This window comes from Schistocerca americana, chromosome X (genome assembly GCF_021461395.2).
Source record: "Schistocerca americana isolate TAMUIC-IGC-003095 chromosome X, iqSchAmer2.1, whole genome shotgun sequence".
Classification (NCBI taxonomy): Eukaryota; Metazoa; Arthropoda; class Insecta; order Orthoptera; family Acrididae; genus Schistocerca; species Schistocerca americana.
Genome location: NC_060130.1, coordinates 994995946 through 995023908, shown reverse-complemented (window position 1 = coordinate 995023908; position 27963 = coordinate 994995946). Strand labels below are relative to the sequence as shown.

Below are 27963 nucleotides of genomic sequence, written 5' to 3'. Positions count from 1 at the left end.
GGAGAATAGCAGCCTGCATTGCTGCGAAAGGTGGATATACACTGTACTAGTGCCGACATTGTGCATGCTCTGTTGCCTGTGTCTATGTGCCTGTGGTTCTGTCAGTGTGATCATGTGATGTATCTGACCCCAGGAATGTGTCAATAAAGTTTCCCCTTCCTGGGACAATGAATTCACGGTGTTCTTATTTCAATTTCCAGGAGTGTATGAGTACAGTTTCTTACCATTGTGTCACCTCTCTCAGCAAGAAGGGATAGTAAATACTTTTGAGTGAAACAAAAGTAATGGTCTGAAGTGAGCAAGAACCGTGTTCACTGGCCCTTTTCACTACAAAAAGTAAACTTTCGCACAGTGGCAAAAACTTGCACTCACTGATTATAGGGTAATCAGATTGAAGAATTTTTAAACGTGGCTGAAAGGAAAATGAAAATGCAAAGCTCATTTTTCTATTAAAAAATTCAAATGTTCTTTTATGTTACTAAAAAATTTCAGTCAGTCGAGGTGTTCCAACTGTACACTGACTTGTCAGTTTCAAACAGATAGGAACTGCCATCGTGCAGTTCTTATCAAAATTCCTACAGTAGTTCCTGAGATTAGCCTTCACATGCAGGCAGAAAACATGATTCACGTATGTAGCCCTATGAGGCTGTTCGTAAACGACACCGTTATGCACGAGGAGTAAACATTGCTACAAACTTATTACGAAATGCAACGAGACGTGTAGATGATCAGTTCCTGCTACAGAGATTGGCAGCTGGCCCCTAACATAAATAAATTTAATGCATTGGGTGTGAACAGACCCATATTATTTAACTACGCTACCGATTATGTTACAACCTTCAAGAATCTAGAAGTTTCTGTCCGAAGTGATTGGATTCATGATTTCCTGTCAGAGAAGTCACAGTTCGTAGTAACTCACTGAAAGTCATCGAGTAAAACAGAAGTGATTTCTGGCTTCCCCCAAGGTAGTGTTACAGCCCTCTGCTGTTCCGTATATACATAAACGATTTAGGAAACAATCTGAGCACCTGTCTTAGGTTATTTGCAGATGATGCTGTCGTTTATCTTCTAGTAAAGTCATCAGAAGATTAAAACAAATTGCAAGACGATTTAGAAAAAATATCTGTATGGTACCAAAATTGGCAGTTAACCCCAAATAATGAAAAGCGTGAGGAAATACACATCAGTGCTTAAAGAATCCGTTAAACTTTGATTCACGATAAATCAACCCAATTTAAAGACCGTAAATTCAACTAAATACCTAGGAATCACAATTACCAACAACTTAAATTGGAAAGGACACATGGAAGATGCTGTGGGAAAGACTAACTAATGACTACAATTTATTGGCAAAACACTTTGAAGATGCAACATATCAACTAAAGAGATTGCCTACGCTATGCTTGTCCGTCCTCTTTTGGAGTACTGCTACGCGGTGTGGGATCCTTGCCTTGTCAAACAGGATTAAAGGAGTACATCGAGAAAATTCAAAGGTCATTTTGTATTATACAGAAATAGGGACGAGAGAATCACGGACATGATACAGGATTTGGGGTGGACATCATTAAAACAAAGGCGTTTCTTGTTGCGCTGAAATTTCAACCACCAGCTTCCTCTTCCGTATGCGAAAATATTTTGTTGACGCCGACCTACATAGGGGGAAACAGTCGTCATAATAAAATGAGGAGCAACAGAGCTCGCACAGAAAAATATAAGTGTTCGTTTTTTCTGCCACTTTTCGAGAGTGGAGTAATAGAGAATTGTTGTGAAGGTGGTTTGATGAACCCTCTGTCAGGCACTTAAGTGTGATTCGCAGAGCAGCCATGTAGATGTATATGTAGATGTAGATTTAAGGTAGAAGGACTACAGAAATTTAACCATGGGAGAGGAAGGTGCTAGACTCAGACTCTTTGAAAGACCCGTAAGAAAGCTTAAGTCACACACGAAAGGGGTCGGTTACAAAACATTTTTTCGACCTGTTCTTTAGTATTCTTTGTTGGTCAGAGACTTACACCAAGCTGTATTAATGAATGGGTTAGAAAATGTCAAAGAAGAGCTGCGTAGTTCATCAGTGCTTTGTTTACTCAACGTGAGAGTGTCAGACAAATCCTCATCTAAATACACTGTCAAACGTGCATGACAGACGTTCTACATCGCAAACAGCCTTGCTTGCGACACTGTAATAAACTTCGTTCCAAAATGAGACATTAAACATATTTATTTTGCCAACATGCATCTCACGTAGGGTCATAAGGATGGCAATAGCGATAGTGTTATATGCAATAATTGAATAGGAAGGAAAAATGATACTGGTACATCACATTGCCCTCCACAACTCACCGTGAGTTGCCTTGCGCAGTAAAGATATAAATTTAGATGTAGGTGCGAGCTGAGCGAAGTAATCACTGCACTGCCCCGTCTGTGGAAGCCGACCTTTTGAACGGCTCCTTCAGAGAAATAGTCACTAAGATGCACTAGTAAGCGAATGAGTTTTTACCAAAGTTTTCCTAACCACTAATGTAAATTTTTGTAGTATGTTTATTGATATTTGTGAGTTCTTCATGATATTAAATGAAATACATTAAAGTAACATTCCCGAGTGACTACTGTTTTCTCTCATCCGGTGTAAACTAGTGTTTCTCTCCTGTTCGTTAAGCAGCTGTCATTTGGCCCACAATGGTGTCTGAAAACAAAAATATGGTGCCCCAAACTAAAAATAAAAAAAACATTGCTTCTCCATTTCTAGCAAAACATAAAATTTACCGCAGTGGGGCTATGTAGGATTAAGGAAAACAATCTGTGTTACTTTAAGTCGTGGAGTAAAATTTCGAAAAGATGAACCATTGGACTAACAACGTTATATGGAAGCAGTAAAAATCTTATAAAAATTGGCTCGCACATTTCAAGTATTCATAGTTCTTTAGTTGATGATTATGTGGCCGTAAGTTCATTGGTTGTAAAACTAAAATTAGAAATCTGCCGTTGTGAGGCGGATAAATATTTAGTGAAATAAGAATGTTCGCAACTGTACTGTATTGTTGGCAAGTTCTTTAGAATTTGTTGTAAGAAATATTTCATTTAATAGAATCGCAGCTTTAATGCTGGAAAACTACCTGCAGATCAAATTTTTTGCCTTTCCTTAAGTTAGGAAAGGTATTACAGTCCAGACCGTTAGACGCACCTTCCCAAAATGCATAACCGATACCCACCAAATTTTACCATACAACCCGTGCTCCTACCTTCAATAATCGTTCAGATAAACTACTATGCACAGGAGAAAGTTTATTGCGACAAAAATCTGCATTCTGAATAGTCTATGAGTTAAATTGAAGTCGACAAAGAGGCTACTGAAAATCGCTCGCCGCATGACCCACTGAACCTTGGATATACAGTACCCAGACACGTATTAGGGGGCATTCTTGGTCTGTATGACGGCTAGAACTCTGCTGGTGGCACTTTCAATGAGAAGTCTGATTGTCTGTGGAGGAATTACAGACCGTTCTTCCCCTAGAGCCGAAACAAAAGAAGGTAGTGACATTGGACTCTGGGGTACGGAGGCAAGTAGACGTTCTAACTCATACCAAAGTTTTTCCATTGGCTTCTAGTCGAAACTCTGGGCAGACCAGTCCATTTCAGGAATGTTATTGTCCACAAATCATTGCCTCAGATATGCTGCTTTATGACAGGCTGCACTGACATGCTGATACAGTCATCACATCCGAATTGTTCCTCTGATGTTCACAGTATACAATGCTGCCAAATGTGTTCATATCCTTCTGCATTTACCACTTTCTTATGCGCAGTAAGAGCTCCACATGCTAACCACGAAATTATCGCTATAGCGTAACACCATCTCTCCATTGTATTGTACCCCATTCTTTTTAACTCCCTACGCGCAGTCAGTGTGACAGCACTGGGAGCACCATAGAACTCACTGATTTCAAGTGAATTTTTTCAGCAACCTTCGGCTGTGCTCGACAATTCTTTTCCGTCAGTACATGAGGTCTGCCTGGTCTTGGTTTAGCTGTGGATGTTCCACTTCACAGTCACCTCACCAACAGTCGATTTGGGCAGCTTCAGAAGGGTTGGAATGTCCCTGATGGATATATTACTACGGTGATAGCCAATGACTAGCCCGCTTTCGAAATCACTGAGCTCTCCTGAGCTTTTTAATTGACAGCACAGTACTCCACTCCTCCTTTTACACTGGCGGGTCCACCTCTCTTGACGCCAAGTTTTCAACTTCGCGTTACACAGGGTTGTGTGGATACTTTTGATTAGCTAGTGAACACACACTGATCAGCCAAAACATCCTGACCACTGCCCACCGCTACACTGGATGCCTCCTGGTGGCGCTGCAATTACAAAAAAGTATGTAAGCGGAGCAGACACGGACGGACGATCACGTTCGCGAAGATGTGGGCTGCAAATGGGGAAACTCATTGAGATAGCGACTTGGACAAAGAGCAGATTATGATTACGCAGAGCCTGTGAACGAGTATTTCGAAAACAACGAAGCTGGTCGAATGTTCACGTGCTATTGTCGTAATTATCTACAGAAAGAGGTACACAGACAGTGAAACTACCACTAGACACTCAATGGTTGACGTCCGCGACTCATCACAGACTCTGGAGTTCGGAGGCTTGACTGCTCTGTAAAGTAGAATAGATGGTGATCTGTGGCATCTCTGCAGAAAGAACACAATCATGGTGCACGCACAAGTGTTTCGGACCACATCGTTCATCGTAAATTGTTGACATGCTGCTGCACTGGTTTGATGTGCGTCATAGTGAACTCACGTTGATGTCTCGCAGACTAAATTCGCGTGATGTAAATCCTATGGAACCCATCACGGTCACCGGGCGCCATCTCCGCGTACAAAACCCAGCGGCCCGTTATTTCAGCGAATTACATGACCTGTGCATAGACATCTAACGCCACATACCTCTACAAGTCTGCCAATGAACTGTCGGATCCTTGATACGTAGAGACAGTGATGTATCTCGTTCCAAAGACGGACAAAAAGCTATTACGTAGTTGGTCGTAATGTTTTGGCTCATCAGTGTAACTGCGCACGTTACTTAGCTAGACGATAGGTAGGTTCACAAGAAGATGCAGCGGTAAGAGTATAAAAATCTAAGCATGTTTCTCTTCTGTATAAGCTCCATTTAAATGTGTAAACTTGGTCAGCGCTTAACTGTTCCCTTGTAAGAAATCGCAGTAAGCACTAATAACAAAATGAAGAAAAAGTCAGCGCTGAGGCACATATGCGCGCGTAAATAGAGGTGATAAATAAGCGGGCTGCAAACAGCGACGCGCACGCCGCCCGTTGTCCCGCGCTGGGCAGCCCTGCCTCCCGAGAGATGAAGAGCTTCCAGAAGTGAGCCGGCCGAGCGTCCGCTTTAATTAGACGTACGAAGACAAACTGCGCGCTAAATGTTGCCTAATTACGAGGAAACACCTTCCGTCAGCGCTGCGCACACAAATAGAGCCCCTCGCTGCCAATCGCAGGGCGCGGGCCGCGGAGTTGTCAGTAGTACGCCATCACTTTGTCGGTCGGTAATTGTATCCACAACGACTTTTTAACCAGCGCACAATTCTCCGCTCTAAACGAGGCACTTGTGTTTTCACGACAGACTCACCTACTGCAGAGTGAAACACCGCAGATGGTAGCAATTCTGAAGAAAAATATATGTCTATTATATCTGTTCGACAAAGCGCCACGTTACCGAAATACAGCTTTCAGCTCTTCGGGTAAGAAGTAGCCGAGGTCTTCCTTTCTTTTCTCATTTAGTGTTTCTTTGTTCCGTAGACGTTGTGTCCACTGGAGGGACGTAGTAGCTCAGCTTTGAGATTGGCACACAGAAGGAATCAGCTTTACTCTGGTGAAAAAAACTCATCTTAATGAGTCTCTCGTTAGACCATTAAATCTTATTATTTTTTAAAAAATTATTCCATCTTGGCGTGGTGGTACAGCAGTCTTCTATTGCTACTATTTAAAAAACAGTCGAAGGTTACAGAATGTTCTTTCCTTACTTAAGAATGACGCGTTTCGCCTGAATAGGGAATCATCAGGTTATGTTAAAAAAGCAGACATCAAGGATGCATGATGCCGCAAAACACACTTAAGGCCATAGCAGCGCAGCGCAGCACAGGACTGTAAACAGCCGTACGCTACAGCAGCCCCAGAGGCCCTCCGTATTCACATAACGCAGACGTATGAATGATAGGAGCTCATACGAAATATTGGGCTAGTAGTAATGACGGTCGGCGTGTGGCGCTGCCGTCGGGTGAACAGTGACATAACGGCAAGAAATTCAAATTGTAGTGGAAAAAGAACCAACCAAAACATAATAGACGGCCATCCTAGTTTAGGTTTTCCGTGATTTCCCTAAATCGCTTCAGGCAAATGCCGGGATGGTTCCTTTGAAAGGGCACGGCCGACTTCCTTCCCTCATCCGATGAGACCGATGACCTCGCTGTCTGGTCTCCTTCCCCAAAACCAACCAACCAACAAAACATAATAGAGCATATGCGAATATCCTGTGAATATCAAGCGGCTTATATTGGCCAGAAGGGAAGGGCTTTTATAATTAGGTTTCAGGAAAATGTTCAAATGTGTGTGAATTCCTTTGGGACGAAAATGCAGAGGTCATCGGTCCCTATCTTACACTCTACTTAAACTAACTTATGATATGAACAACACACACACCCATGCCCGAGGGAGGACTCGAACCTCCGGCGGGAGGGGCCTCGCAATCCGTGACATGGTGCCTCAAACCGCGCGACCACTCCGCGCGGCTGGGTTTCGGGAGTATTTGCTCAATAATAAGCGCCAGGTTAAGCATAATTCCGCCTACGCTGAGGACCTTAAAACCAGTGACCGCCAACTACATACGCTCGGAAACTTAAAGGTTTTGCACCACGCTACCAAAGGTAAGAGGCTCAGTCTGCTTGAAGAGATCGAAATTGTTAAACATTCACACGCTAAGAAGTTACTCAATGATCAGTTGTCCAGTAGAAGCGGGTTCTCTATGACTGCATGTTCCCCACTTTTGCACAGTTTACTAGTTTCTAGTTTTTTATTACCAGGCTCTTCGTCGCTTGTGTTGTGTATGCAGTTGTATTTTATCTTTTTGGCATTGTTACCTTTTAGCCATTTATTTGTAGTGGGATCTTTATTTTCTTACTCTATGCATTTTCTTCCATTATTCTTTTACATTGCTTTTGTGTATAAGGGTTTTCTATGTGTCTGTACATAGCTTTCGCCTTGGCACGTCCTCCATAATGTATATGCCAATATGCTCTCTTATGTTTTTTTCACTTCTTAATTAATCCATTACTGTTTGAATTTTATGCCGTTATTATATTGTATACCCGACGGCAGCGACGTATGACGACTGTCACTACTACTAGCCCAATGTTTTGCATGCACTACGTGAATACGGACGGGCCTATGGGGCCGTTGTAGTGTACGGCTGTTTGCAGTTTGCGCGCGAGGTCTTGTTCTACGCTGCTATGCCTGTCGTCGTCCCCATGAGGTTGCCTTTTAGTACATTTTATACGATACCATGCCTTCTTCACGGATGCTTTTTGGCAGAAAATATCTGATTTTCTAACACTACCTCATGATGCCCTGTCCGGGCGAATAAACAACATTGGATGACCTACGACTGTTTTTAAAAAGTAACATTTTCTGCACACTATTCTTCTTCGGGCGTAAGTTGTCAATTATGTCGACCCTTTGTAGTATTAGAAAGAGCACTGAGAAAAATAACAAACCTAGGGATAGGACTTCAGCTGTTTAGAAACATCAACACCCTGGACTATGCGTATTACGTACTTTTAATAGCACGGAATGTGCAAGATCCGGTTCAGATGTTAGTAGAAGAGGCAATGAGAGCAGACTTGAAGATGAATATGGATAAGACCAAATGCTTGATAGTGAGCATACAGAACGATGACAAATTCTTAGATGAAGGCGCTGAAATTTTTGAAAGGATAAAACCGTTCAAATATCTTGGGGCATTACTCTGTGAAAGGAATTAGATGGACCAGAAAATAATGGGAAGAATTGAAGCAGGAAACAGTTTTGCACTCGGAAAGCTGCTCAAGTCCCAGCTTCTACCGAGATCCACGAAGATTACGATCTAAAAGTTTGTAATACAACCCGAAATTCTATACAGAGCACGGAGCTGGACTCTGACCCAAGAAAATAGAAAGAAAACTCCTAACACTTGAGAATGCTGTTCTGACGCAGATTTTTGGACCAGTGATGGATGAAAGGAAGGAAGAAATATTGAGTTTATCGTCCCCTCGACATTGAGGTCATTAGAGACGGAGCACAAGCTCGGATCGTGCCAAGGATGGGGAACCGTCCCGGCATTTGCCTGGAGCGATTTAGGGAAATCACAGAAAACCTAAATCTGGATGGTCGGACGAGGGTTTGAACCGTTGTCCTCCTGAACTTGAGTCCAGTGTGCTAACCACTGAGCTATTTCTCTCGCTGTGAAGGTTTGAGACGAATGGAGAAAAAGGAAAAACTACCAAATGCATGCCCTGTACAAATCGCTTGACATTACGGAAGTGATTAAAGAGAGGGAATTGAAGTTGTATGGACACGTAATGCTTTGAGAAAGCCAGATCACTAGGAAGAAATCAGAAGTAACGGACCTAGGAGAAGAGCACGGCTACGATGGATCGACGGGATCACAGAGGATATGAGAACGATAGGACTAACTGGAGAAGTGTACATGGACCGAAGAAGATGGACGAGGCTGACTGGTGAGGCCAAAGACCGACAGCGGTTTGTGTGGCCGACCTAGGAGTAATAGGTAAAATTCATAGCGAATGGACAATGCGCGAAGCCTTCAACAACTGCCGTACCGGACTCTCCTCGAAATCCCTCACATAAAAAAAACAAAAACGTATACCTATTTGGGCTGACTTTACCAGATATGACGTGTTAATTGTCTAAGAACTTTTAGCATTGTACTCGACAATGGCGTGAAAGTCGAAATCTAGATAGTAAAAAAGAAAAATACAGTAATATACAGCCAAATGGCGTTTTATTACTTCAAAGAATTTCTGATAGTATGTTAAGGCTATCAGTGGCACCAAAGTTAGTATCGAGATACTTATGGAAGACACAGGGACAGAAATGTGACGGTAGCAAGGTTGAACACCGTTTCAAATATTCCTTTAAAAAGGCAGATCTAGTAGCATAGTTCAGTTTAATTCTCGCATCGCTGCAAAGACATTAATATAAGTGGAATTGAGAAACAGCTGAAACTGCTAAAAGTGAACAATTTCCAAGTACCCGAAGCAATTCCTATCGGATTCTACAGTGAATTTACCAGTGAGTATAACCCCCCCCCCCCCTCACCCGCGCAAAAAAAAGAAAAACAACTGTGCGCAGTGATTGGGAGAAAGCAGAGATCGCACCCTTCTACATGAAGGGTAACAGAAGTGACCTGCAAAACTGCCGTCTAAAATCATTGATGACAATCTCTTACATAATCTTAGGGATTTCGCATTTTTACTAAAATTTGTCATGCTTTTCTTGTTGCTTCTGCAAGTGTTCTGAACTATTATTCGTACTATGTTGGATCATTTCCGTCTCTTACTAATTTATTTGGTATACGTCTCTCACTTGCTGTCGATACTATTTCTCCGAATTCAAGCTTCATCTGGTCTGCCCTTAAATACTCAGTTCAGAAGGAATGGAGTCTGTCTCATAGGAAGGCGTCAAGCGAATTTGTATATGCTTTTTTAAACAAATATAATTTGGGTTTATTTACATTTTGTGTAGCCGGCCGGGGTGGCCGTGCGGTTCTCGGCGTTACAGTCTGGAACCGAGCGACCGCTACGGTCGCAGTTTCGAATCCTGCCTCGGGCATGGATGTGTGTGATGTCCTTATGTTAGTTAGGTTTAATTAGTTCTAAGTTCTAGGCGACTGATGACCTCAGAAGTTAAGTCGCATAGTGCTCAGAGCCATTTGAACCATTTTGAACCATTTTGTGTACGATGGTTCCACTGTGAGTTGTTCGTAATTGTAATGTCTAGGTATTTAGTTGAATTGACAAACTTTAAATTTGTATTATTTACCGTGTAACCGAAATTTAACGGATCCTTTATACTACACATGTGAAGGAACTCACTTTTTGTTGTTCAGAGTCAAAAGCCACTTTCCACAACGTACAGATATCTTGTCTAAATCACTTTGTAATTTGATGATTCTATACTAGACGGTAAACCACAGCACCACGTTCATACAGTCTAAGAGGGCTGTTTACATTATCTCCCAAATCATATATAAAGATTAGGGACAGCAGTGGGAGTACATGACTTCCTTGGGGAACGTCGGATAGCACTCCTGTTCCATTCAATGATTTCCATTCATTTACTACAAGCTGCGTCCTTTCTCACTGGAAATTACGATCCAGTCGCAAAACTGAGACGATACTCCATACGTATATAATTTGATTAGCAGTCGCTTGTGAGGAGCTGTATCAAAAACCTTCTGGAAATCTAGAAATACGGAATCAATTTGAGATTCCCTGTCGATAACTCCCATTACTTTGTGTGAATAAAGGGCCAGTTGTGTTTCACAAGAACGATGTTTTCTGAATCTGTGCTGACTGTGTGTAAATAGATCCAAAGCGACGAGTGGTGCGCGTTTAAGGCTGAGAGGAATATTAGTGATGGATGTGTGTGAAATCTTATGGGACCAAACTGCTAAGGTCATCAGTCCCTAAACTTACACACTACTTAACCAAAATTATCCTAAGGACAAACACACACACACACACCCATGCCCGGGGGAGGACTAGAACCTCCGCCGGGAATATTAGTCTGGTGAACTTATCTTGGTATGGTTGTTTACGTGGGACATTGCTGTGTTGCAGCAGTGGGCGGCAGTGGCGATGGTGGAGGAACTGGCAACAACAGCAGCGGCAGCAGCAGCGGCAGCAGCAGCAGCAGTCGCGAGCGGAAGAAGCGGCCTCGCACGGCGTTCTCGGCGCAGCAGATCAAGGCGCTGGAGGCGGAGTTCGAGGCGAACAAGTACCTCTCCACCGCCAAGAGGCAGGCGCTCAGCAGGGACCTCGGCCTCACCGAGACGCAAGTTCGTTAATGCTCTACCCCGCCGTTAACCTTAATGTAACCTTTTTGAAAACTGACATTTTGGGAACAGTGACTGTAGTTCTATATGGTTTATGATTTGAAGAGCCACCAGCCATAAGTGTGGTTTAAAAAGGTTTATTTGAATCAAACCCTGACCGGTTCCGGAGTTCTTACAATCTATTTTCAGATGACACATAAGTCTTCCGGTAATGGTATCGCGTCATATTGTATAAACTACTGCTGGAGAAAACCCAAGTTTTGGCCACTGTTGCAGCGGCCTTCTACTGGGTCTTTCCTAGTATGACTAGTAGAGCCAGAAGAAGGCAGCTGCAACCGTGGCCGAAATGTTGGTTTTCTCCAGCAGTAGTTTATACAGTATGACGCGGTACCATACCCAGAAAACTTTTATGTCGACTTACTCTGGCGGGAGAAGCCTACGCAATTATATCTTCAGATGGTTGTTACAAGTTTCCTAGCCGGCCGAAGTGGCCGTGCGGTTAAAGGCGCTGCAGTCTGGAACCGCAAGACCGCTACGGTCGCAGGTTCGAATCCTGCCTCGGGCATGGATGTTTGTGATGTCCTTAGGTTAGTTAGGTTTAACTAGTTCTAAGTTCTAGGGGACTAATGACCTCAGCAGTTGAGTCCCATAGTGCTCAGAGCCATTTGAACCATTTTACAAGTTTCCTCACTTTCTTGCTTGAGCCTCATTTTGCATTCGTTATCGGTTTGATGATAACACAGCAACAAACAGACGACGAATACAAAAGGAGGCCCCAGCAAGAAAGGAAGGAAACCTGTAACAACGATCTGAAGATGGATTTGTAATAAATTCGAAACTGGTCGTAGTATGATTCAAAACCTTTTTAAAACATACTTCTGATTCCAGAATGAGATTTCCACTCTGCAGCTGAGTGTGCGCTGATATGAAACTTCCTGGCAGATTAAAACTGTGTGCCCGACCGAGACTCGAACTCGGGACCAAGGTTCGCAGGAGAGCTTCTTAAAGTTCGGAAGGTAGGAGACGAGATACTGGCAGACGTAAAGCTGTGAGTACCGGGCGTGAGTCGTGCTTCGGTAGCTCAGATGGCAGAGCACTTGCCCGCGAAAGGCGAAGGTCCCGAGTTCGAGTCTCGGTCGGGCACACAGTTTTAATCTGCCAGGAAGTTTCATACTTCTGATTGGTTGCTTTTTACATTATAAACATTCTTACCTTGTATGACCAATTAAAATGTTTGTCAATTTTTTTATAAGTTAAGCTAATACTGTCGCATAATCAACAACGGAAAAACACATTGACGGAAATGAATAGTGCCGTATCTTAAAGCACCATGCTTAATTAATTTTGTGGAGACGTTCAGCACGAAGCGGGTATTAAATGATTAAACTTATATTCTATTCGGAAATCATTATCATCAACATCAGTGCGAGGTGCAACTCGCACGTGCAGGAATACACTCTTGTATTCGTTGTGTAATCTAGACGAATTTCCCGCTATGCCTGATGTGTCAGTTTGTGATTTCTAGCTTGAGATTGGTCTAAAAGTATACCTCTTCCCGTCGCGTCCCAAACATGCTTCATTTGTGACAAATCACTCCCAGGCAGACCAGTCAATAACCATACATTCCTCAAGGCGCTTGCGGTGTGAAGTGCAGTACGTGATTTGTATTATCCTGCTGTAATATGCATTTGGTACCCTAGGAGCGAAGGTTATAAAAACAGTGTTTGCCATTCTTGCCACTTATTGGCGAGCATTCAGCTTTTCTCCAACTGTTACCAAATCACTCCTGACGTCGCATCTCACAGTTACCCACACCATGATTCAAGGAGTTATACAGGTGCGTGTCTCGAGTCTCTCTACTTTCTGTGACCTTTCACCAAGTCGTCTACGGGCATCATGGTTTCGATTTGTCCACCACAAACGGAAGAGTGAATTATCGCTCATCACTAGAGAATGCACTCAATGTCCCAGCTGATTCTGGCTGTACATCACGCAAGCCTCAGTGGCCCGCGGTAAGGTGCCAACGGTAAAATACACATGACACCGCGAGATAACTTAGTTTCCAGTGACCTATTCCCGATGATTCGAGATGACGTCCTGCTTGTAACGACTTCTATGATTTCAGTTGCTACCTTGCATCTGTTCGTCGCGGACAGTCGACCAGTTCTCGATCTTGTCGTACTGTATAACTTTCTGAAGGAATTCGTGCCGACTACTCCAGCAACACTGTTGTTCTGAGTAACCACTGGTTCTCCAGTTATTGCTCTACTGTGTGTTCTGTCGATATAATGCTCCCATGACACACATTCCAATGATTTCGATCTGCCACTAAGCCCGGAAGAGTTTTTGTGTTGCAAACAACACCTGAAAAGTTTGAGTTATGCTAGACGCACCCAATCCTTATCTACTCACATCATTTGAATGGCTTTTTTGTGTACTGAAAATACTGAAAACAATTTCTTGTAACGACGAAATTTTAATCAACGTATCTCACAGGCGTGAAAATACTGGAGTATCAATTTGAAAGCTGTTTGTGGCGTAACACTTTTCATCTCCGTCAGTGTATTATTCATAAGCATTTTATGATCAGAGGAGTCTACAACACGTTAAAGATTATTTGCTTCGATTTACTGTAAAAATCTGGCTTCGGAACGCTAGACGATAAACAACAGACAATTGCTCTTGGCAGACTTTCCATCAGAAGTGATGGGTATTTGATGTTTCAGATAAAAATCTGGTTCCAGAACCGGAGGACCAAGTGGAAGAGGAAATACACAAACGAGCTGGAGCTGGTGGCGCAACAGTATTACAGCTCACTTGGCATCATGGCGCCCAGGCCCATCTTCGTGGGAGATCGTCTCTGGTATGCCACTATTCCTCTTGTCACACGCTGCACAAAATATTTCAATATTACTGTTATATTACTTACCGTACTGGTTACATTACAATTTTGGGGCTATTTACTACACTGCTGGCAGTTATATTTGTGCCATCATGAAGATGGCGAGAAAAAGCTTCATATTGGTACAATGTGCACTTCGTGCCTGGAAGTGCAAATGATTACCATTTCCGGTAAATCGCACGACGTCGAACCATTCCGTATATAAGGAAAGACTACGTAACGGGTTTCTCATTCAGAAATCGCGCCTGAATGTTGTTGTTTTTGAGCAGATTGTGTTATGACTCGAGGAAGAAAGAGAGTGGCTACCAACACGTTTCGGAGTTCGACAGCGGCTGCGTTGTGGGCTTTCGAGACTACAGGTTTTCGTTCTGAGATACTGCTGCTCGCATTGTTCAGGATTCCACGACTATCTTGCGAATGTGGAATTGATGGTTCAGAAGGCGATACTCTACGCCACTCAGGGCCTCAATGACCTGCCAGTTTGTATGTCCGTGTGGGATCTTGCAGCCTCATCATTTATAAGGGGCGGACAAAAGTATAGAAACTATAGAAACACAACAAACAAAACACACTACCATGCCTAATAACAAGCTCGATGGCATTGAAAACTGCTTCCAGTTTCCTAGGAATGGATAAATATAGGCCCTGCATGGTTTTCAGCTATGTCTTACACCATTCCTTCTACAAAATAATTGCAAGTTGAGGTAACGATGATGGAGCTGGATAGTGATCACGTGCCCTTATCTCCAAACTAGATCACAGACTCAATAATGTTAAGGTCTGGTGACGGTGGTGGGTGGCGGAGAGGCGACAATTCATCCTCGTGCTCACAAGACCAGTCCTGGACGATGTCGTCTTAGAACACAAACATCGTACCATGGGACACATCCGATCAGCCAAAATGGTCACATATTCCTTCGCAGTAATGCGACGCTGCAGAGCAACCGTGGAGCTTGTGGGATACCACGTTATATCTGCCCAAAATAGTCACCAAACACCCGTCAAGTTTCACTCTTGGGACGTTGGGAGTTGGGAACAGTGTGAAACAAGACTCATCCGACTAAATGACTCTCTTCCATTGCTTCACAGTCCACGTTCAATGGCTTCGGCACCAAAATTTTCCTGTTAGCGGCATTTGTATCGTGTAATACGCCGAGTAATATCTGTATATTGGGTTCTGTTTGGTTGAGAGTCCCACACGCACTGAGGCGTGCAGAATTGGTGCCACCAGCCGGGTAATGATTGAGCACTGACTGGGTGGCGCTGCCCAGCGGCTCGCTTCTGCCAGAGGCAGCGTGGCTACACGTGGGTCGTGACATCAGCGGCTGGTAGCCGTTAAAGCTTTCAACTTGCGTTGATATTATTTGTGCATGTGCAGCGCGAACCGTCATGAACGCGGTGAAGTACGGGGTGTCAAAAGAAAGAGAAGTTGATTATGAATCCTATATTATACATTTATAATCTGGAAATGACATATGAGATGAGATACAGAGACAAACAGACTTGAATATAACTAATGCAGTGAATAGCTTATAACTTTTAAAATATTCATTCCACCGAAGAGACCGAGCACTCAGTTTGCAAGTCTTGATATGACACATCGACAGAACTACTTACATTATCAATAGCTTCAATAATTAAGCTGTGCGAATATTTTAGTTGGAAGATTAATTGAAATCAGCATACCTTACGAATGAAGTCAGACGCAGTAAGAACATGGCAGCTATTGCTATTTACCACACGCACCATCTAGATGTTAAGATTTATTATTTTTATCTATTTTTATTGCTTTATGATATAATCGTATAATTTTGCCTATAATTTAAGTCTCATTAAATAAACGTGAACTGTAATGACAGCAACGGAAAGAATAGCAAAACACCAAAAAACTGATTTACTATTCATATTTATAGCGTAATAGTAAAGGTACCACGAGAATAATCAATTCTCACCATTACGAGCACAAATTGGAAATATTTACAACTTTGATTTGAGCGCAAACTACGGCATCTAGAAATTATTATTATACAGGGTGTATCAAAAAGAATCATCCGATTTTTAAAAATCATATATCATTTGAGATATGTGCGTGAACAACGTACTGTTAGAAAGAATGAACTCTCGAGTTTTACATGGTTTCCGCCAGGTAGCAGCAGTGTGCGCCCACTTCAGTTCTAGTAAAAATGGTGTCGGAACAACAGGAAGCGTTTTGTGTTCTACGTTTTGCGTAGTGCGGGTCAGTAATAACAGCTCAGCGTGACTTTCGTACTAGGTATGGTGTGGATCCTCCTACAGCACAGAGCATTAGACGATGGCATGAACAATTCCGAGAAACAGGCTTTTCGTGTCCCGAGTGTCGGGACAGACGTCGAACGCATCCATCATTGTTTCACAATGAGTCCGCAGGAATCCGTTCGCCGTGCAGCTCGATAGCTTAACATGCCCTCGATGACCGTCTGGTGTGAGTTGGGTCGAAGTTTACTATACAAAATTCAGCTACTGCAAGCTCTTCGTGAAGGTGACAAACAACTACGTGTGTAATTCTGTAATTTCGTTCTTGGTTAGGTGGAGGATGATAGTTTTTCTTACACTCTTAGTGTTTAGTGACGAGGCAACATTCCATTCAAATGGAAAGGAGAACTGTCATAATTTGAGGATAAGGAATATGGAACAACCATATGAAGCTGTACAACATGAGAGGGACTCTCCAAAAGTTAATGTGTTTTTACAGTTTCACGGAAAAAGGTTTATGGTCCATTTTTCTTTGCCGAAAACACTGTTACAGGAAGCACATATCTCGATTTGCTTGAGAAGTTTCTTTTCTCACAGTTGGAGACTGATTCGAACGACTTCATTTACCAACAGGATGGCACACTGCCAGACTGGCATCTGGAAGTGCGGAAATTTTTAAATCAAGGGATTACTCAACGATGGATCGGTCGCACTGGACCAAATGATTCAGCCTTACATTACTGGCCTCCAAGGTCACCAGACTTGACTGTATGAAATTATATCGCATAACAGCAGCTGTGGAAGCTGTAACTCAAGACATGCTCGCTGCAGTGTGAAAACCGCATTGACATATGCCGTGCATCTCGAGGGGGGGGGGGGGGGGGCGCACTGAACACCTATGAAAAGTATGAAAAAAACTTTTTGGATTTGCCGTTCATCGAAAAACAAAATTCATTGCATAGTATTACTAGTTTCAGAAATACTGACGTGCCAAATCAAATGTATCTTTTCGCTACACGCTGCATACTGTATGTTTATAGCGCGAAATTTTAGAAAACAGTTAATGGTGAAAACAGAATTTTGATCAAAGTAGTGTATAAAAAATTGTATAAAGGAACTGGTGATTACATGATGCCCATATGCGACGTAAGGGGGCGTGCTTTTCGTGAATGGAGGCGCCGAGGGTTGGAAAGGGCGACAGTTTTCTGGAATAGGTGACAGAGTCTTTATGGGGTCGGGTGCAAGTTCCCCAGGGTCTTTTGTCTACAGCCGGGCAGTCGGTCTGTCTTCAGTTGGTGATTCGGTATGATGAGAGTTAGAAAGAGTTGTGTGAGTGGTGGTCCAACTGCACTCGTTAGGTGTTTGAAATATTTCGCGCCCTATGGGGCTTAGAAATATTCCAGCATTATTTGGACTCTGATTACTTTGTACAGTGTGTCACACATAGCTGTGGGTACTTCAGTTAAATTTCTTAATCGATTGGTATTTAGGACAGTAAATTGGTGACGATTAATCAGATTATTGGTGAGGGTATGTTAGTGAAGTTTGGCTGGGAACGCGATCCGGTGTTTTCCAGCTAATTTATTAAATTTATTGTGTGATGTTATCCACAATTGGAGGTACAAGTCATTTTATTAATTCAGCATAATAAATTGTGAAGATCATCGGTCAGCAGTTAAGTGAATGATTAATTGCACAATAAACTACATGTTAAAACTGTAACTATCTGTAGTTGGGGACGTGATTTATAGAAGATGCCTAGTAGTCAGTAACAATTTTACACTTTTATTTAAACTGAAAGCTTTGCAGTTCGGAAGTCTGCCTGTAGGTTAAAATAAAGCGAGAGTCACTGTTGTTACAGTCATTTTCGTTTTTTTTAGTAAATTGCGTTGCTGTCACTGAAAGCTGGCTAAAGCCGGAGATTAAGCTCAGCTGAAATTTTTGCGAAGAAACTACCGGTGTTTCAAAAGGATAGGCTAAACACGGTTGGCGGTAGCGTATTTGTTGCTGTTAGAAGTAGTTTATCTTGTCACGAAATTGAAGTATAGAACTCCTGTAAGTTAGTATGGGCAGAGGTCATTGTTAGCAACCGGAATAAAATAATAATTGGATCCTTTTACCGACCTCGCAATTCAGATGATACAGTTGCTGAAAGGTTCAAAGAAAACTCGAGTTTGATTTCAAACACATCCCTGACTCATACGATTATAGTTGGTGGCTACTTTAATTTACCCTAAATATGTTGGCGAAAATGCATGTTTAATTCCGAAGGTATGCATAAAACATCATCCGAAATTGAGCTAAATGCATTCTCCGAAAATTATTTCTAGCAGTTAGCTCATGAGCCCACGCAAATAGTAAACGGTTGTGAAAACACACTTGACCTCTTAGCAACAAGTAATCTTGAGTTAATAATGAGCATCAAAACCGATACAGGGATTAGTGAACACAGGGTTTTCATAGCGAGATTGAATATTGTAACGCCGTGAGGTAACGGGCGAGTTGTAGCACCCTGAAAATATTCTAAGTTCCGAGTTGGTGTGGCCGCGCTGGGGCCTCTCGGCAGGTCGGAGCCCGGCAGCAACAACGTGGTTCAAAAATGGTTCAAATGGCTCTGAGCACTAAGGGACTTAACATCTGTGGACATCAGTCCCCTAGAACTTAGAACTATTTAAACCTAACTAACCTAAGGACATCACACACATCCATGCCCAAGGCAGGATTCGAACCTGCGACCGCAGCAGTCGCGCGGTTCCGGACTGAGCGCCTAGAACCGCTCGGCCACCGTGGCCGGCTAACAACGTGGTGCCGAACGTTAGCTTAGCAGGGGGTAAGCCCAGCAAATGGTCCAGCCGCGTGGCTGGGAATTCCATAGTGACGCTGTGTCGATGAAGGAGACATGCCAGGAGTGCCAAAGATGACGGACTTTGTGAAACATTAATGGCAGGCATTTCACAGTTCGTATAGAAATTAATTGTAATCAGATGAATCATGATACCTCAAAAAGAAACATATACATTACCATTATTCGCACAACGATTCTGTTGGTGTAATCAGATTTTCGATATCTTTATTAGTTTAAAGTTAAGTATCTGATGATAAATTATACAAGTAACACCCAGCAACGAATTTTCAAAATCTAAACGGCTCATCCGATTTTGTCGATCAACGTGTCTTTAGAAAGCTATTAGTGTAAACCTAAATTTGTAGGTCGAAGTGGCCAATTACTATCGATCGCGTCAGGCCGTAAGTGCTCCACAAGTACACGAAAAAACGGTAGCAGCATGCTTATAAATATATTTATTCATCTATGTCTTTGTTAATATCCGATATAAGCTATTCATGAAGGAACTGGTCAACTATTTACTGTGTTTTACAAACTACAAAGACATTAGGCTATTGGCCTACTTTTCTTGCTATTCCTTTGATATATGTCTATATAATTTGTTTATGTATTTAACAATGTGTGTTAGAGCGTGTTTCTGGTCCAGCCGTAGGAATATTTAATTAATTTCAGGTTATTTAAATGTAAATCCAGTATTTAGAATGTGTTTCATTATGATTGTGAGTGTGCGTTAGCTTGAAGACAGGCCGGGAGTGCTCTAGCCAATCACAGCGCTCGTGAATCGGGAGACTGGATGGAAGTGGGAGAACAGTACGAGAGAGAGTTCTGGTCAGTACGGGACAGGACATGCGGAGGGCGGGGACAGTACGGCGCGAAGGACGCACGGTCACGAGAGAGACTTGGAGTGTGGAGCGGTTTGCGCATAGTCGCAAGAGATAGAAATACTTTGGAGAGCGGGCTTGTGAACCTGTGAGATTTCCGAGGTTTATACAGTGAAAAAGTAGTGTGCGTTTGGAAGTGAATATCTCGCGAGCTATGTAGTCGTTCATAACTAATTACGTGCAGTAGGAATCTATTGTTTCCCTTTTATCCAACTTATATTTTGTTTAATTGCTGGCCCATCGACACCAATAAGTGTACTGCATAAATATACCACATTCTCAAAAGTACTTCTACTGCCGTACTAATCATTTAAAATCGTTAAGATAGTACCAGCAGATTTTATTTATTGCAATCTTTTATTTATAAATTTCTACGTTACATTCGCGATTGCCGAGTAATAGGAACCTTCGACCATTCGATTCATGTGTACATTCATATTGTATACTGCTGACTCAGCAGTATTTGGCTTGTAATGAAGCAACTACGTATCCCAACCACTAGACAACGACACCAGCCAAAACTTTTAATATTTCAACACTCTGAGTCAGAGGGTACGTAATTGAGGGCCATCACCTCACTTCATTCATTTTTATTTGAACGCCCACAATCCCCAAATCCTCCAAAAATAAACGAAAAATATACCTATACAAAAAAGCAGATAAAAATTCACTTGACGCCTTCCTGAGAGACAATCTCGACTCCTTTAAAATTAATGATATAAGTGTAGACCAGATGTGGCTTGAATTCACGGAAATAGTATCGGCAGCAATTGAGAGATTTATACCAAATAAATTAACAAATGACGGAGCTGATCCTCCTTGGTACACAAAACGGGTTCAACACTGTTGCAGAAACAACGAAACAAACATGCCAAATTTAAACAGACACAGAATCCCCAAGATTGGCGATCTTTTACAGAAGATCGAAATTTAGCGGGGACTTCAATGCGAGATGCTTATAACAGTTTCCACAACGAAACTTTGTCTCGAAAGCTGGAAGAAAATCCAAAGAGATTCTGGTAGTATATGAAGTATGTTAGCGGCAAGAAACAATCAATGCCTTCTCTGCGTGGTAGCAGTGGTGATACTATCGAAGACAGTACATCCGAAGCAGAGTTATTAAACGCAGCCTTCCGAAATGCCTTCACAAAAGAAGAAGTAAATATTCCAGAATTCGAATCAAAAACAGCTGCCAACATGAGTAACGTAGGATTAAATATCCTCGTAGTAGTGAAGCAACTTAAATCACTTAACAAAAGCAAGTCTTCTGGTCCAGACTGTATAACAATTAGGTTCCTTTCGGAGTGTGCTGAACATTCTGGAACATATCGATTCCGTATTTCTGGCTTTCCGGAAGGCTTTTGACACTGTACCACACAAGCGGCTCGTAGTAAAGTTGCGTGCTTATGGAATATCGTCTCAGTTATGTGGCTGGATTAGTGATTTTCTGTCAGAGAGGTCACAGTTCGTAGTAATTGACAGAAAGTCATCGAGTAAAACAGAAGTGATTTCTGGCGATCCCCAAGGTAGTGTTATACGCCCTTTGCTGTTCCTTATCTATATAAACGATTTTGGAGACAATCTGAGCAGCCGTCTTCGGTTGCATGCAGATGACGCTGTCGTTCATCGACTAATAAAGACATCAGATGACCAAAACAAACTGCAAAACGATTTAGAAAAGATATCTGAATGTTCCGAAAAGTGGCTGTTGACCCTAAATAACGAAAAGTGTGAGGTCATCCACATGAATGCTAAAAGGATCTCGTTAAATTTCGATTTCACGATAAATCAGTCTAATCTAAAAGCCGTAAATTCTACTAAATACCTAGGTATTACAATTACGAACAACTTAAATTGGAAAGAACACACATAAAATGATGTGAGGAAGGCTAAAGAAAAACTGCCTTTTATTGGGAGGATACTTAGAAAACTAAGGAGACTGCCTACACTACGCTTGTCCGTCCTCTTTTAGAATACTGCTGCGCGGTGTGGAATCCTTACCAGATAGGACTGACGGAGTATATCAAAGAAGGGCAGCACGTTTTCTATAATCGCGAAATATGGGAGAGAGTGTCACTGAAATAATACAGAATTTGGACTGGACGTCATTACAAGAAAGGCGTTTTGCACTGCGACACTATCTTCTTACGAAATTCCAATCACCAACTTTCTCCTCTGAATGCGAAAATATTTTGTTGACACCGACCTACTTAGGGAGAAACGATCACTACGATAAAATAAGGGAAATCAAGAGCTCGTACAGAAAGATATAGGTGTTCGTTCTTTCCGCGCGCTATACGAGATTGGAATAATAGAGAATTGTGAAGGTGGTTCGATGAACCCTCTGCCAGACACTTAAATGTGGCTTTCAGAGTATCCATGAAGATGAATGGTTTTGGAATTCCAGCTCGCCCTGCAATTCCCAGCTTATGGAGCTCTCTTCGTGTTGTTTTGGTGCTGGCGGGGTTCGTTAGTAGAACATTCAGTTCTGCAGAGAATTTTGTTGGCGTCCTCCGATTTTTCGTCACAGTCTTCTTCAATGATGATCTGTCACGCTTTTTGGTTTTTCACTTTCCCTGTATCTTGGACATTATGCCTCTTGAAACACCAAGCACGTGAGCTACCTTAGTTGTCGTAACGCCCACCACACGTGCAACATTGATTTGCCCACGTTCGAATTCACTTAGCCCTGACATTATGAACACACAACTGCACAGAACACCGTTATGACCATTATTGATACATTCAACGCTTTGAGGACATTGCGCAGGTGCTATTCGTTGTCATATACAACAACACTATCTGCAGTCTTGGTAAGAGTCTACATTTATGTTGAAGCATGCAGTTCTCACGGTCTTTCCATATTCTTATCGAAAAACTAGTTTGTTTGCAGCAAGACTAGTAGCCACACGCCAATTTTTATTTTATTTTATTGCTTGCTGTAGATCTACTTTCTCTCCATAACAGGTCGTGTTTATAACACTTTGGTAGGTGTCACATGTTTTCATTGATTACGTAACATATTAGAAGTAGCAATAACAGTAGTAACAATAACAATAATAACAGCAACATTAGTAATGACAGTAATGGTTAAGTACAGATAAACAAAGAAATGTGTATGTATACGTAAATTTATTATGAATCAGTAACAATATTAGCTGAGAGACTATATGCACATGTATAGACTAGAAGTACAGAAAATGAAAATTTAAATAGAAAAATGAATTCTAGTCAGACAGTATCTGATAGTAAAAACCATTTACACCAGGTTCTAAGTAGGACTTCTACGGGCAGAGAAAAACAGGACGACTACTACCACTGCATGATGATATGAGTGTATTTGTTTATAAACGTGTATATGTTGTGGAATGGCGTCAGAGAACGTCGCCGTTCTATCTCTGCCGTATTAATCACTTTATTTTTTTATTTTATATCTTTATTGTATTTGAAAAACTGTCTCGGAAAGACATCGTGACTGTTTACAGCTATGTGTTACACTTGATGTGGTATACACGTCCCTCCGCCGGCCGTTGTGGCCGAGTGGTTCTAGGCGCTTCAGTCCGGGACCGGGGGACCGCTACGGCCTTAGGTTCGAATCCTGCCTCGGGCATGGATGTGTGTGATGTCCTTAGGTTAGTTAGGTTTAAGTAGTTTTAAGTTCTAGGGGACTTATGACCTCAGATGTTAAGTCCTATACTGCTCAGAGCCATTTTTGAACACGTCCCTCCGACGCGCATTTCCTCGTCAACGTCACCGTGGTGGAACTGGATGCTGCACCGTCGTGGGGCTGATGTGGTACTGCGGCGCTGTGATCCTGGTTGCACATGCTCATTCTGTAACGCAACACTCACATTCACATCTTCCGAACAATAAATGCACTGGCTAGCACTTCGTTAAGCACATTCACACTTCTTTGGTGACGTTGTACGGAATGGGAGGGATTTTGTGATTGCTATATCCTGACATATTTGTCTTTTTCATGCCAAGAAATTTGTTATTTTCCTCCACTTGTAATGTCTTAAAATTTTGTAAACTGATTGGTTAGTCTCTAATGGTTCCCTAATTTCGTAATGGGGGGCACAATTAAGGATAGGGAGTTTCCATATGAGCACGCTGACGCATGTCACCGTCTTTCCTGTTGAAGCTGTACAGGTAAACTGGATATGGGCCGTGTCTCGTCAGGTAATGTTCCATTCCAGGACTCTACTTAACATTATCAACGCCCAGGCGTTCTCGGAAGTATGGAAAAGTTGGACCCTTCACTGCTGTCCATTTGTCCTACCTTGTACTCACTTTCCAGTTCAGGAGTTGGGCCTTAATTGTTACCCTCTGGTCTACGATTAGTTGCATTTTTGTCGAATCCGCTTTATGTAACCTGTAGTAGGCTGCACGATATCTTTCCGCAATGTCTGGTGAGTAGCTTCCGACGATCACCAGCAAAGCATCGATAGGCGGTGATGCCAAAGCCCCACGCTAGTCTGAGGAGCACACCTCTCTGTGAACGTCGAATTATTTGTCCCACTCGCACTGAAGTCTGCACATCCAGACACTTGCTGTGAAGGCTCCAGTGGACGTGAAAATAGCATCGCGCTGGGTCCTCACCGCACGTAGCGGTAACTTGTAGTTAGCTGTGAAGGCGCGGGCAACTATGTGCATAATGTTGCTTGCTTCGTATGCGATTTCCTGAGTGAGTTGTGTAAAGTTACGCTTTCGTCCAGTTGAACTTCAAGGTATTGTGTCACTGTGATTTTTTTTTTTTTTTTTTTCAATTTAACTGCTAGATTTATGCTTAATGAAAGTTCAAACTGATCCGCGTCAAAATCAATGTCTTCATTTACCGCTTCACTGTCTTTCACTCAAGGACCATTTTCTGATTCCTAATTTCATTCCTTTTTCTGTTTTAAAAGTTTTAACACCTGTGGTATATTGTATGAATGGTCAATTACTTATGCATGATAAATCTACTATTGGAAATGTGATGGAGTTGGATGACGAACCGAAGCACTTCATGAACCTGATGAGGTTTCGCGGATACTTTTTTACGTATTGCCGGATGTCACTCTACATCTACATACATATTTAGCAGACAACCGTGAAGTGCATGGCAGAGGGTACTTAACAGTCCACCACATGCTAGTGTTTCTTCCCATTCCAAGCCCCGGAAGAATGACTTCGTAACTGCCTGCTTGCGCGCTGTGATTGGTCTAATCCTGTCTATTGGAGCGATACGTAGGGGACTGAAGAATATGACTAGATTATTCAACTAGCTCTGATTCTTGAAATGTTGCACGTAAGCTTTCTCGGGATAGTTGCTCGTTTTCGAGAGTCTACCAGTTCGTGTTGTTCGCCGCTTACATTATGCTCTCTCATGGTTAAAACAGAGCTGTGGCCGTTCATCTGGCCTTTCCTTGTATATTTTCGATGTTCCCTGTTAGTCCTATTTGATATGGGTCTCTGCATCTAAATCCCGATTTACATGATTGCTCTGCAATACAATAAAATGTCTATTAGAAGGTTCATCGAACCACCTTTATGCTACTTCTCTACCGTTCACATTCGAACAGAGCACGGAAAAAACGAACACTTAAATCTTTCTGTGCGAGCTCTGATTTCTCTTATATTATTATGATGATCATTTCTCCCTATGTAGGTTGGCGTCAACGTAATATGTTCACACTCTGGGGAGAAAGCTGGTGACTGAAATTTCACTCTGGTTTTGCCGCAGCGCAAAACGCCTCTGTTTTAATGATTGCCACCCAAATTCGTATATCATATCCGTGCCACTCTCTCCCCTGTTCCGCGATGATACAAAACGAGACTTTTTCGATGTCCTCCGTAATCCTATCTGATGTGGATCCCACACAGCGCAGCAGTACTCCAGAAAATGGGACAAGCGTAGTGTAAGCATTCTCTTTAAAAGGCCTGTTGCATTTCTAAGTACCCTGCCAAATTCGCAAATTGACCATTCATACAATGTACCACAGGTGTTAAAACTTTTAAAACAGAAAAAGGAATGAAATTAGGAATCAGAAACTGATCCGCGTCAAAATCAATGTCTTCTTTATTTACCGCTTCACTGTCTTTTACTCAAGGGCCATTTTCTGATTCCTAATTTTAAGGAATGAAATTAGGAATCAGAAAATGGTCCTTGAGTAAAAGACAGTGAAGCGGTAAATAAAGAAGACATTGATTTTGACGCGGATCAGTTTCTGATTCCTAATTTCATTCCTTCACTTTTATAGACTGGTCATTCATCACCGATGATGGTTTTTCCAACTGAAGAAAGCTGGAAACTTTACCTAGCCACGCCCAATGTTACTCCGCGGTACTTCGTAATAGCTCGCTATACCATACGATATAGCATTGTAAGCAATAATCTTTTGGTATGAAATTAAAATCTTATTTATTGTATACGAGTAGGCCCATTCTTTCTGGGGCGTTTGAGATCCATACTTAATTTCCTAACCAGGTGCACAATATTTTCTTCCTTATTTAAATCTAATCACTCCGAACTTTGAAAACATCTCAGATTAATTTTAATTTCCCATTATCAAAGTATTAATTTTAGAAAAATTTCTGTACGGATGTATACCAGACGACGCAATTTAAAAGTTGCGAAACCATTTGTATAAGTCTCTAATCAACTTTAACAAATACATCTACTGCAACCTATTGGACTTTTCATTCCGTTTTCTGTTTTAAATGTCTTAACATATATATGTAAACACCTTGTGATACTTAATGGATTGACTAACAATTGTGTATAATTGCTTTAGCTGTGGCTGACATAGTAACATTTTCCCGTTGGTACTCTAATGTTCTACACTGTAGTGTTCTTCCCAGTGTGTAGAATCTGGGACAAGATTTTCGTTTCATCAAACATTATACTGCGTTTATTTGTGAGGAGTAGTTCAGAAATGGTTGGCTTTTCAAGTTCTCGATTCGAGGTACCCTAGCGTAGAGACTTTCCTTAACCGATCGCAGGCGCTCCTTTATCTTCTTCGGTGGTCGCAAAATAGGAGTTATGTCTCGCCTTCCGAGAACAATTCCTATTTTTCTAGATATAGCAACGCGGACATGGAGAAGCACAATGGGTGGGTCATCGCGTGATTGCTCAACGTTTTCGAGTTTTAGTGTTTCGGAGATCACTAACTTTACAATCTCGAACTGCACAGCCAATCATTCCTGCATACAGTTCACAATGAAAGAGAAGTAGGGCCTACATGAAGACCTTAAGCCAAGTAATGTGGACTCTGTAGGACCGTTTTGTTGTGATTGCAGGCTTTTCAACTGGTGTGGGGGTGCGCCAGTGCCCACGCCTGCGACGCTACCACCACCACCACCACCGCCGCCGCCGCCGCCGCCACCCCCGCCGCCCACACATGGCTTTCCGCCGCTGCTGCACCCGGCACACTTCGGCGCCGCGCAACACGGCTCAGCGCAGATCACCTTCTAGCAGCCTCTTCACACTCTTTTTTACGTATCACTGTAGAATTAGAAATAAATTCGTGTACCAGCGAGAGACAGATTTTGTAAATAGTTACCCACTCCTTGTCTGTGGCAGATGATTCATCTTCAGTAGTAGTGAAACCTTAACGGACTTTCGCAACTGCTGCATCTCATGCAGCAGGATTAAAATGAATGAGTTAAATTTACTAAGAAAATTAGTGTTTTTATCAACAATGTAAGGAACTTGAGGTCTTTACTAACAGAAAACAGCGACTACATCTCTGGTCGAAATCGTTGATTACAGTAATGCAGTGTTTGTTAATTATATTTACTTGTTTCATTCAAATCCCGCTTGAAAAGATACTGTTTTATGAGGGTTGGTTCAAATGGCTGTCAGCACTATGGGACTTAAATTCTGAGGGCATCAGTCCCCTAGAACTTAGAACTACTTAAACGTAACTAACCTAACGACATCACACACATCCATGCCAGAGGCAGGATTCGAACCTGCGACCGTAGCGGTCGCGCGG

At 42.2% G+C, this 27963-nt stretch overlaps 1 protein-coding gene across 1 annotated transcript in view; it reads left to right on the top strand.

Annotated features, from left to right (window-relative positions):
* Window positions 1–27506, top strand: part of LOC124556626 (homeobox protein engrailed-like ceh-16) — a 161197-nt gene extending 133691 nt beyond the window's left edge. Inside the window, exons 3-5 of the mRNA XM_047130595.1 lie at window positions 10910–11127; window positions 13851–13987; window positions 27266–27506. Of these exons, the coding sequence (XP_046986551.1) occupies window positions 10910–11127; window positions 13851–13987; window positions 27266–27440 (530 nt within the window). The 3' untranslated portion in view covers window positions 27441–27506. The remainder of the gene's footprint in view (window positions 1–10909; window positions 11128–13850; window positions 13988–27265) is intronic.
* Window positions 27507–27963: the final 457 nt, after the last annotated feature.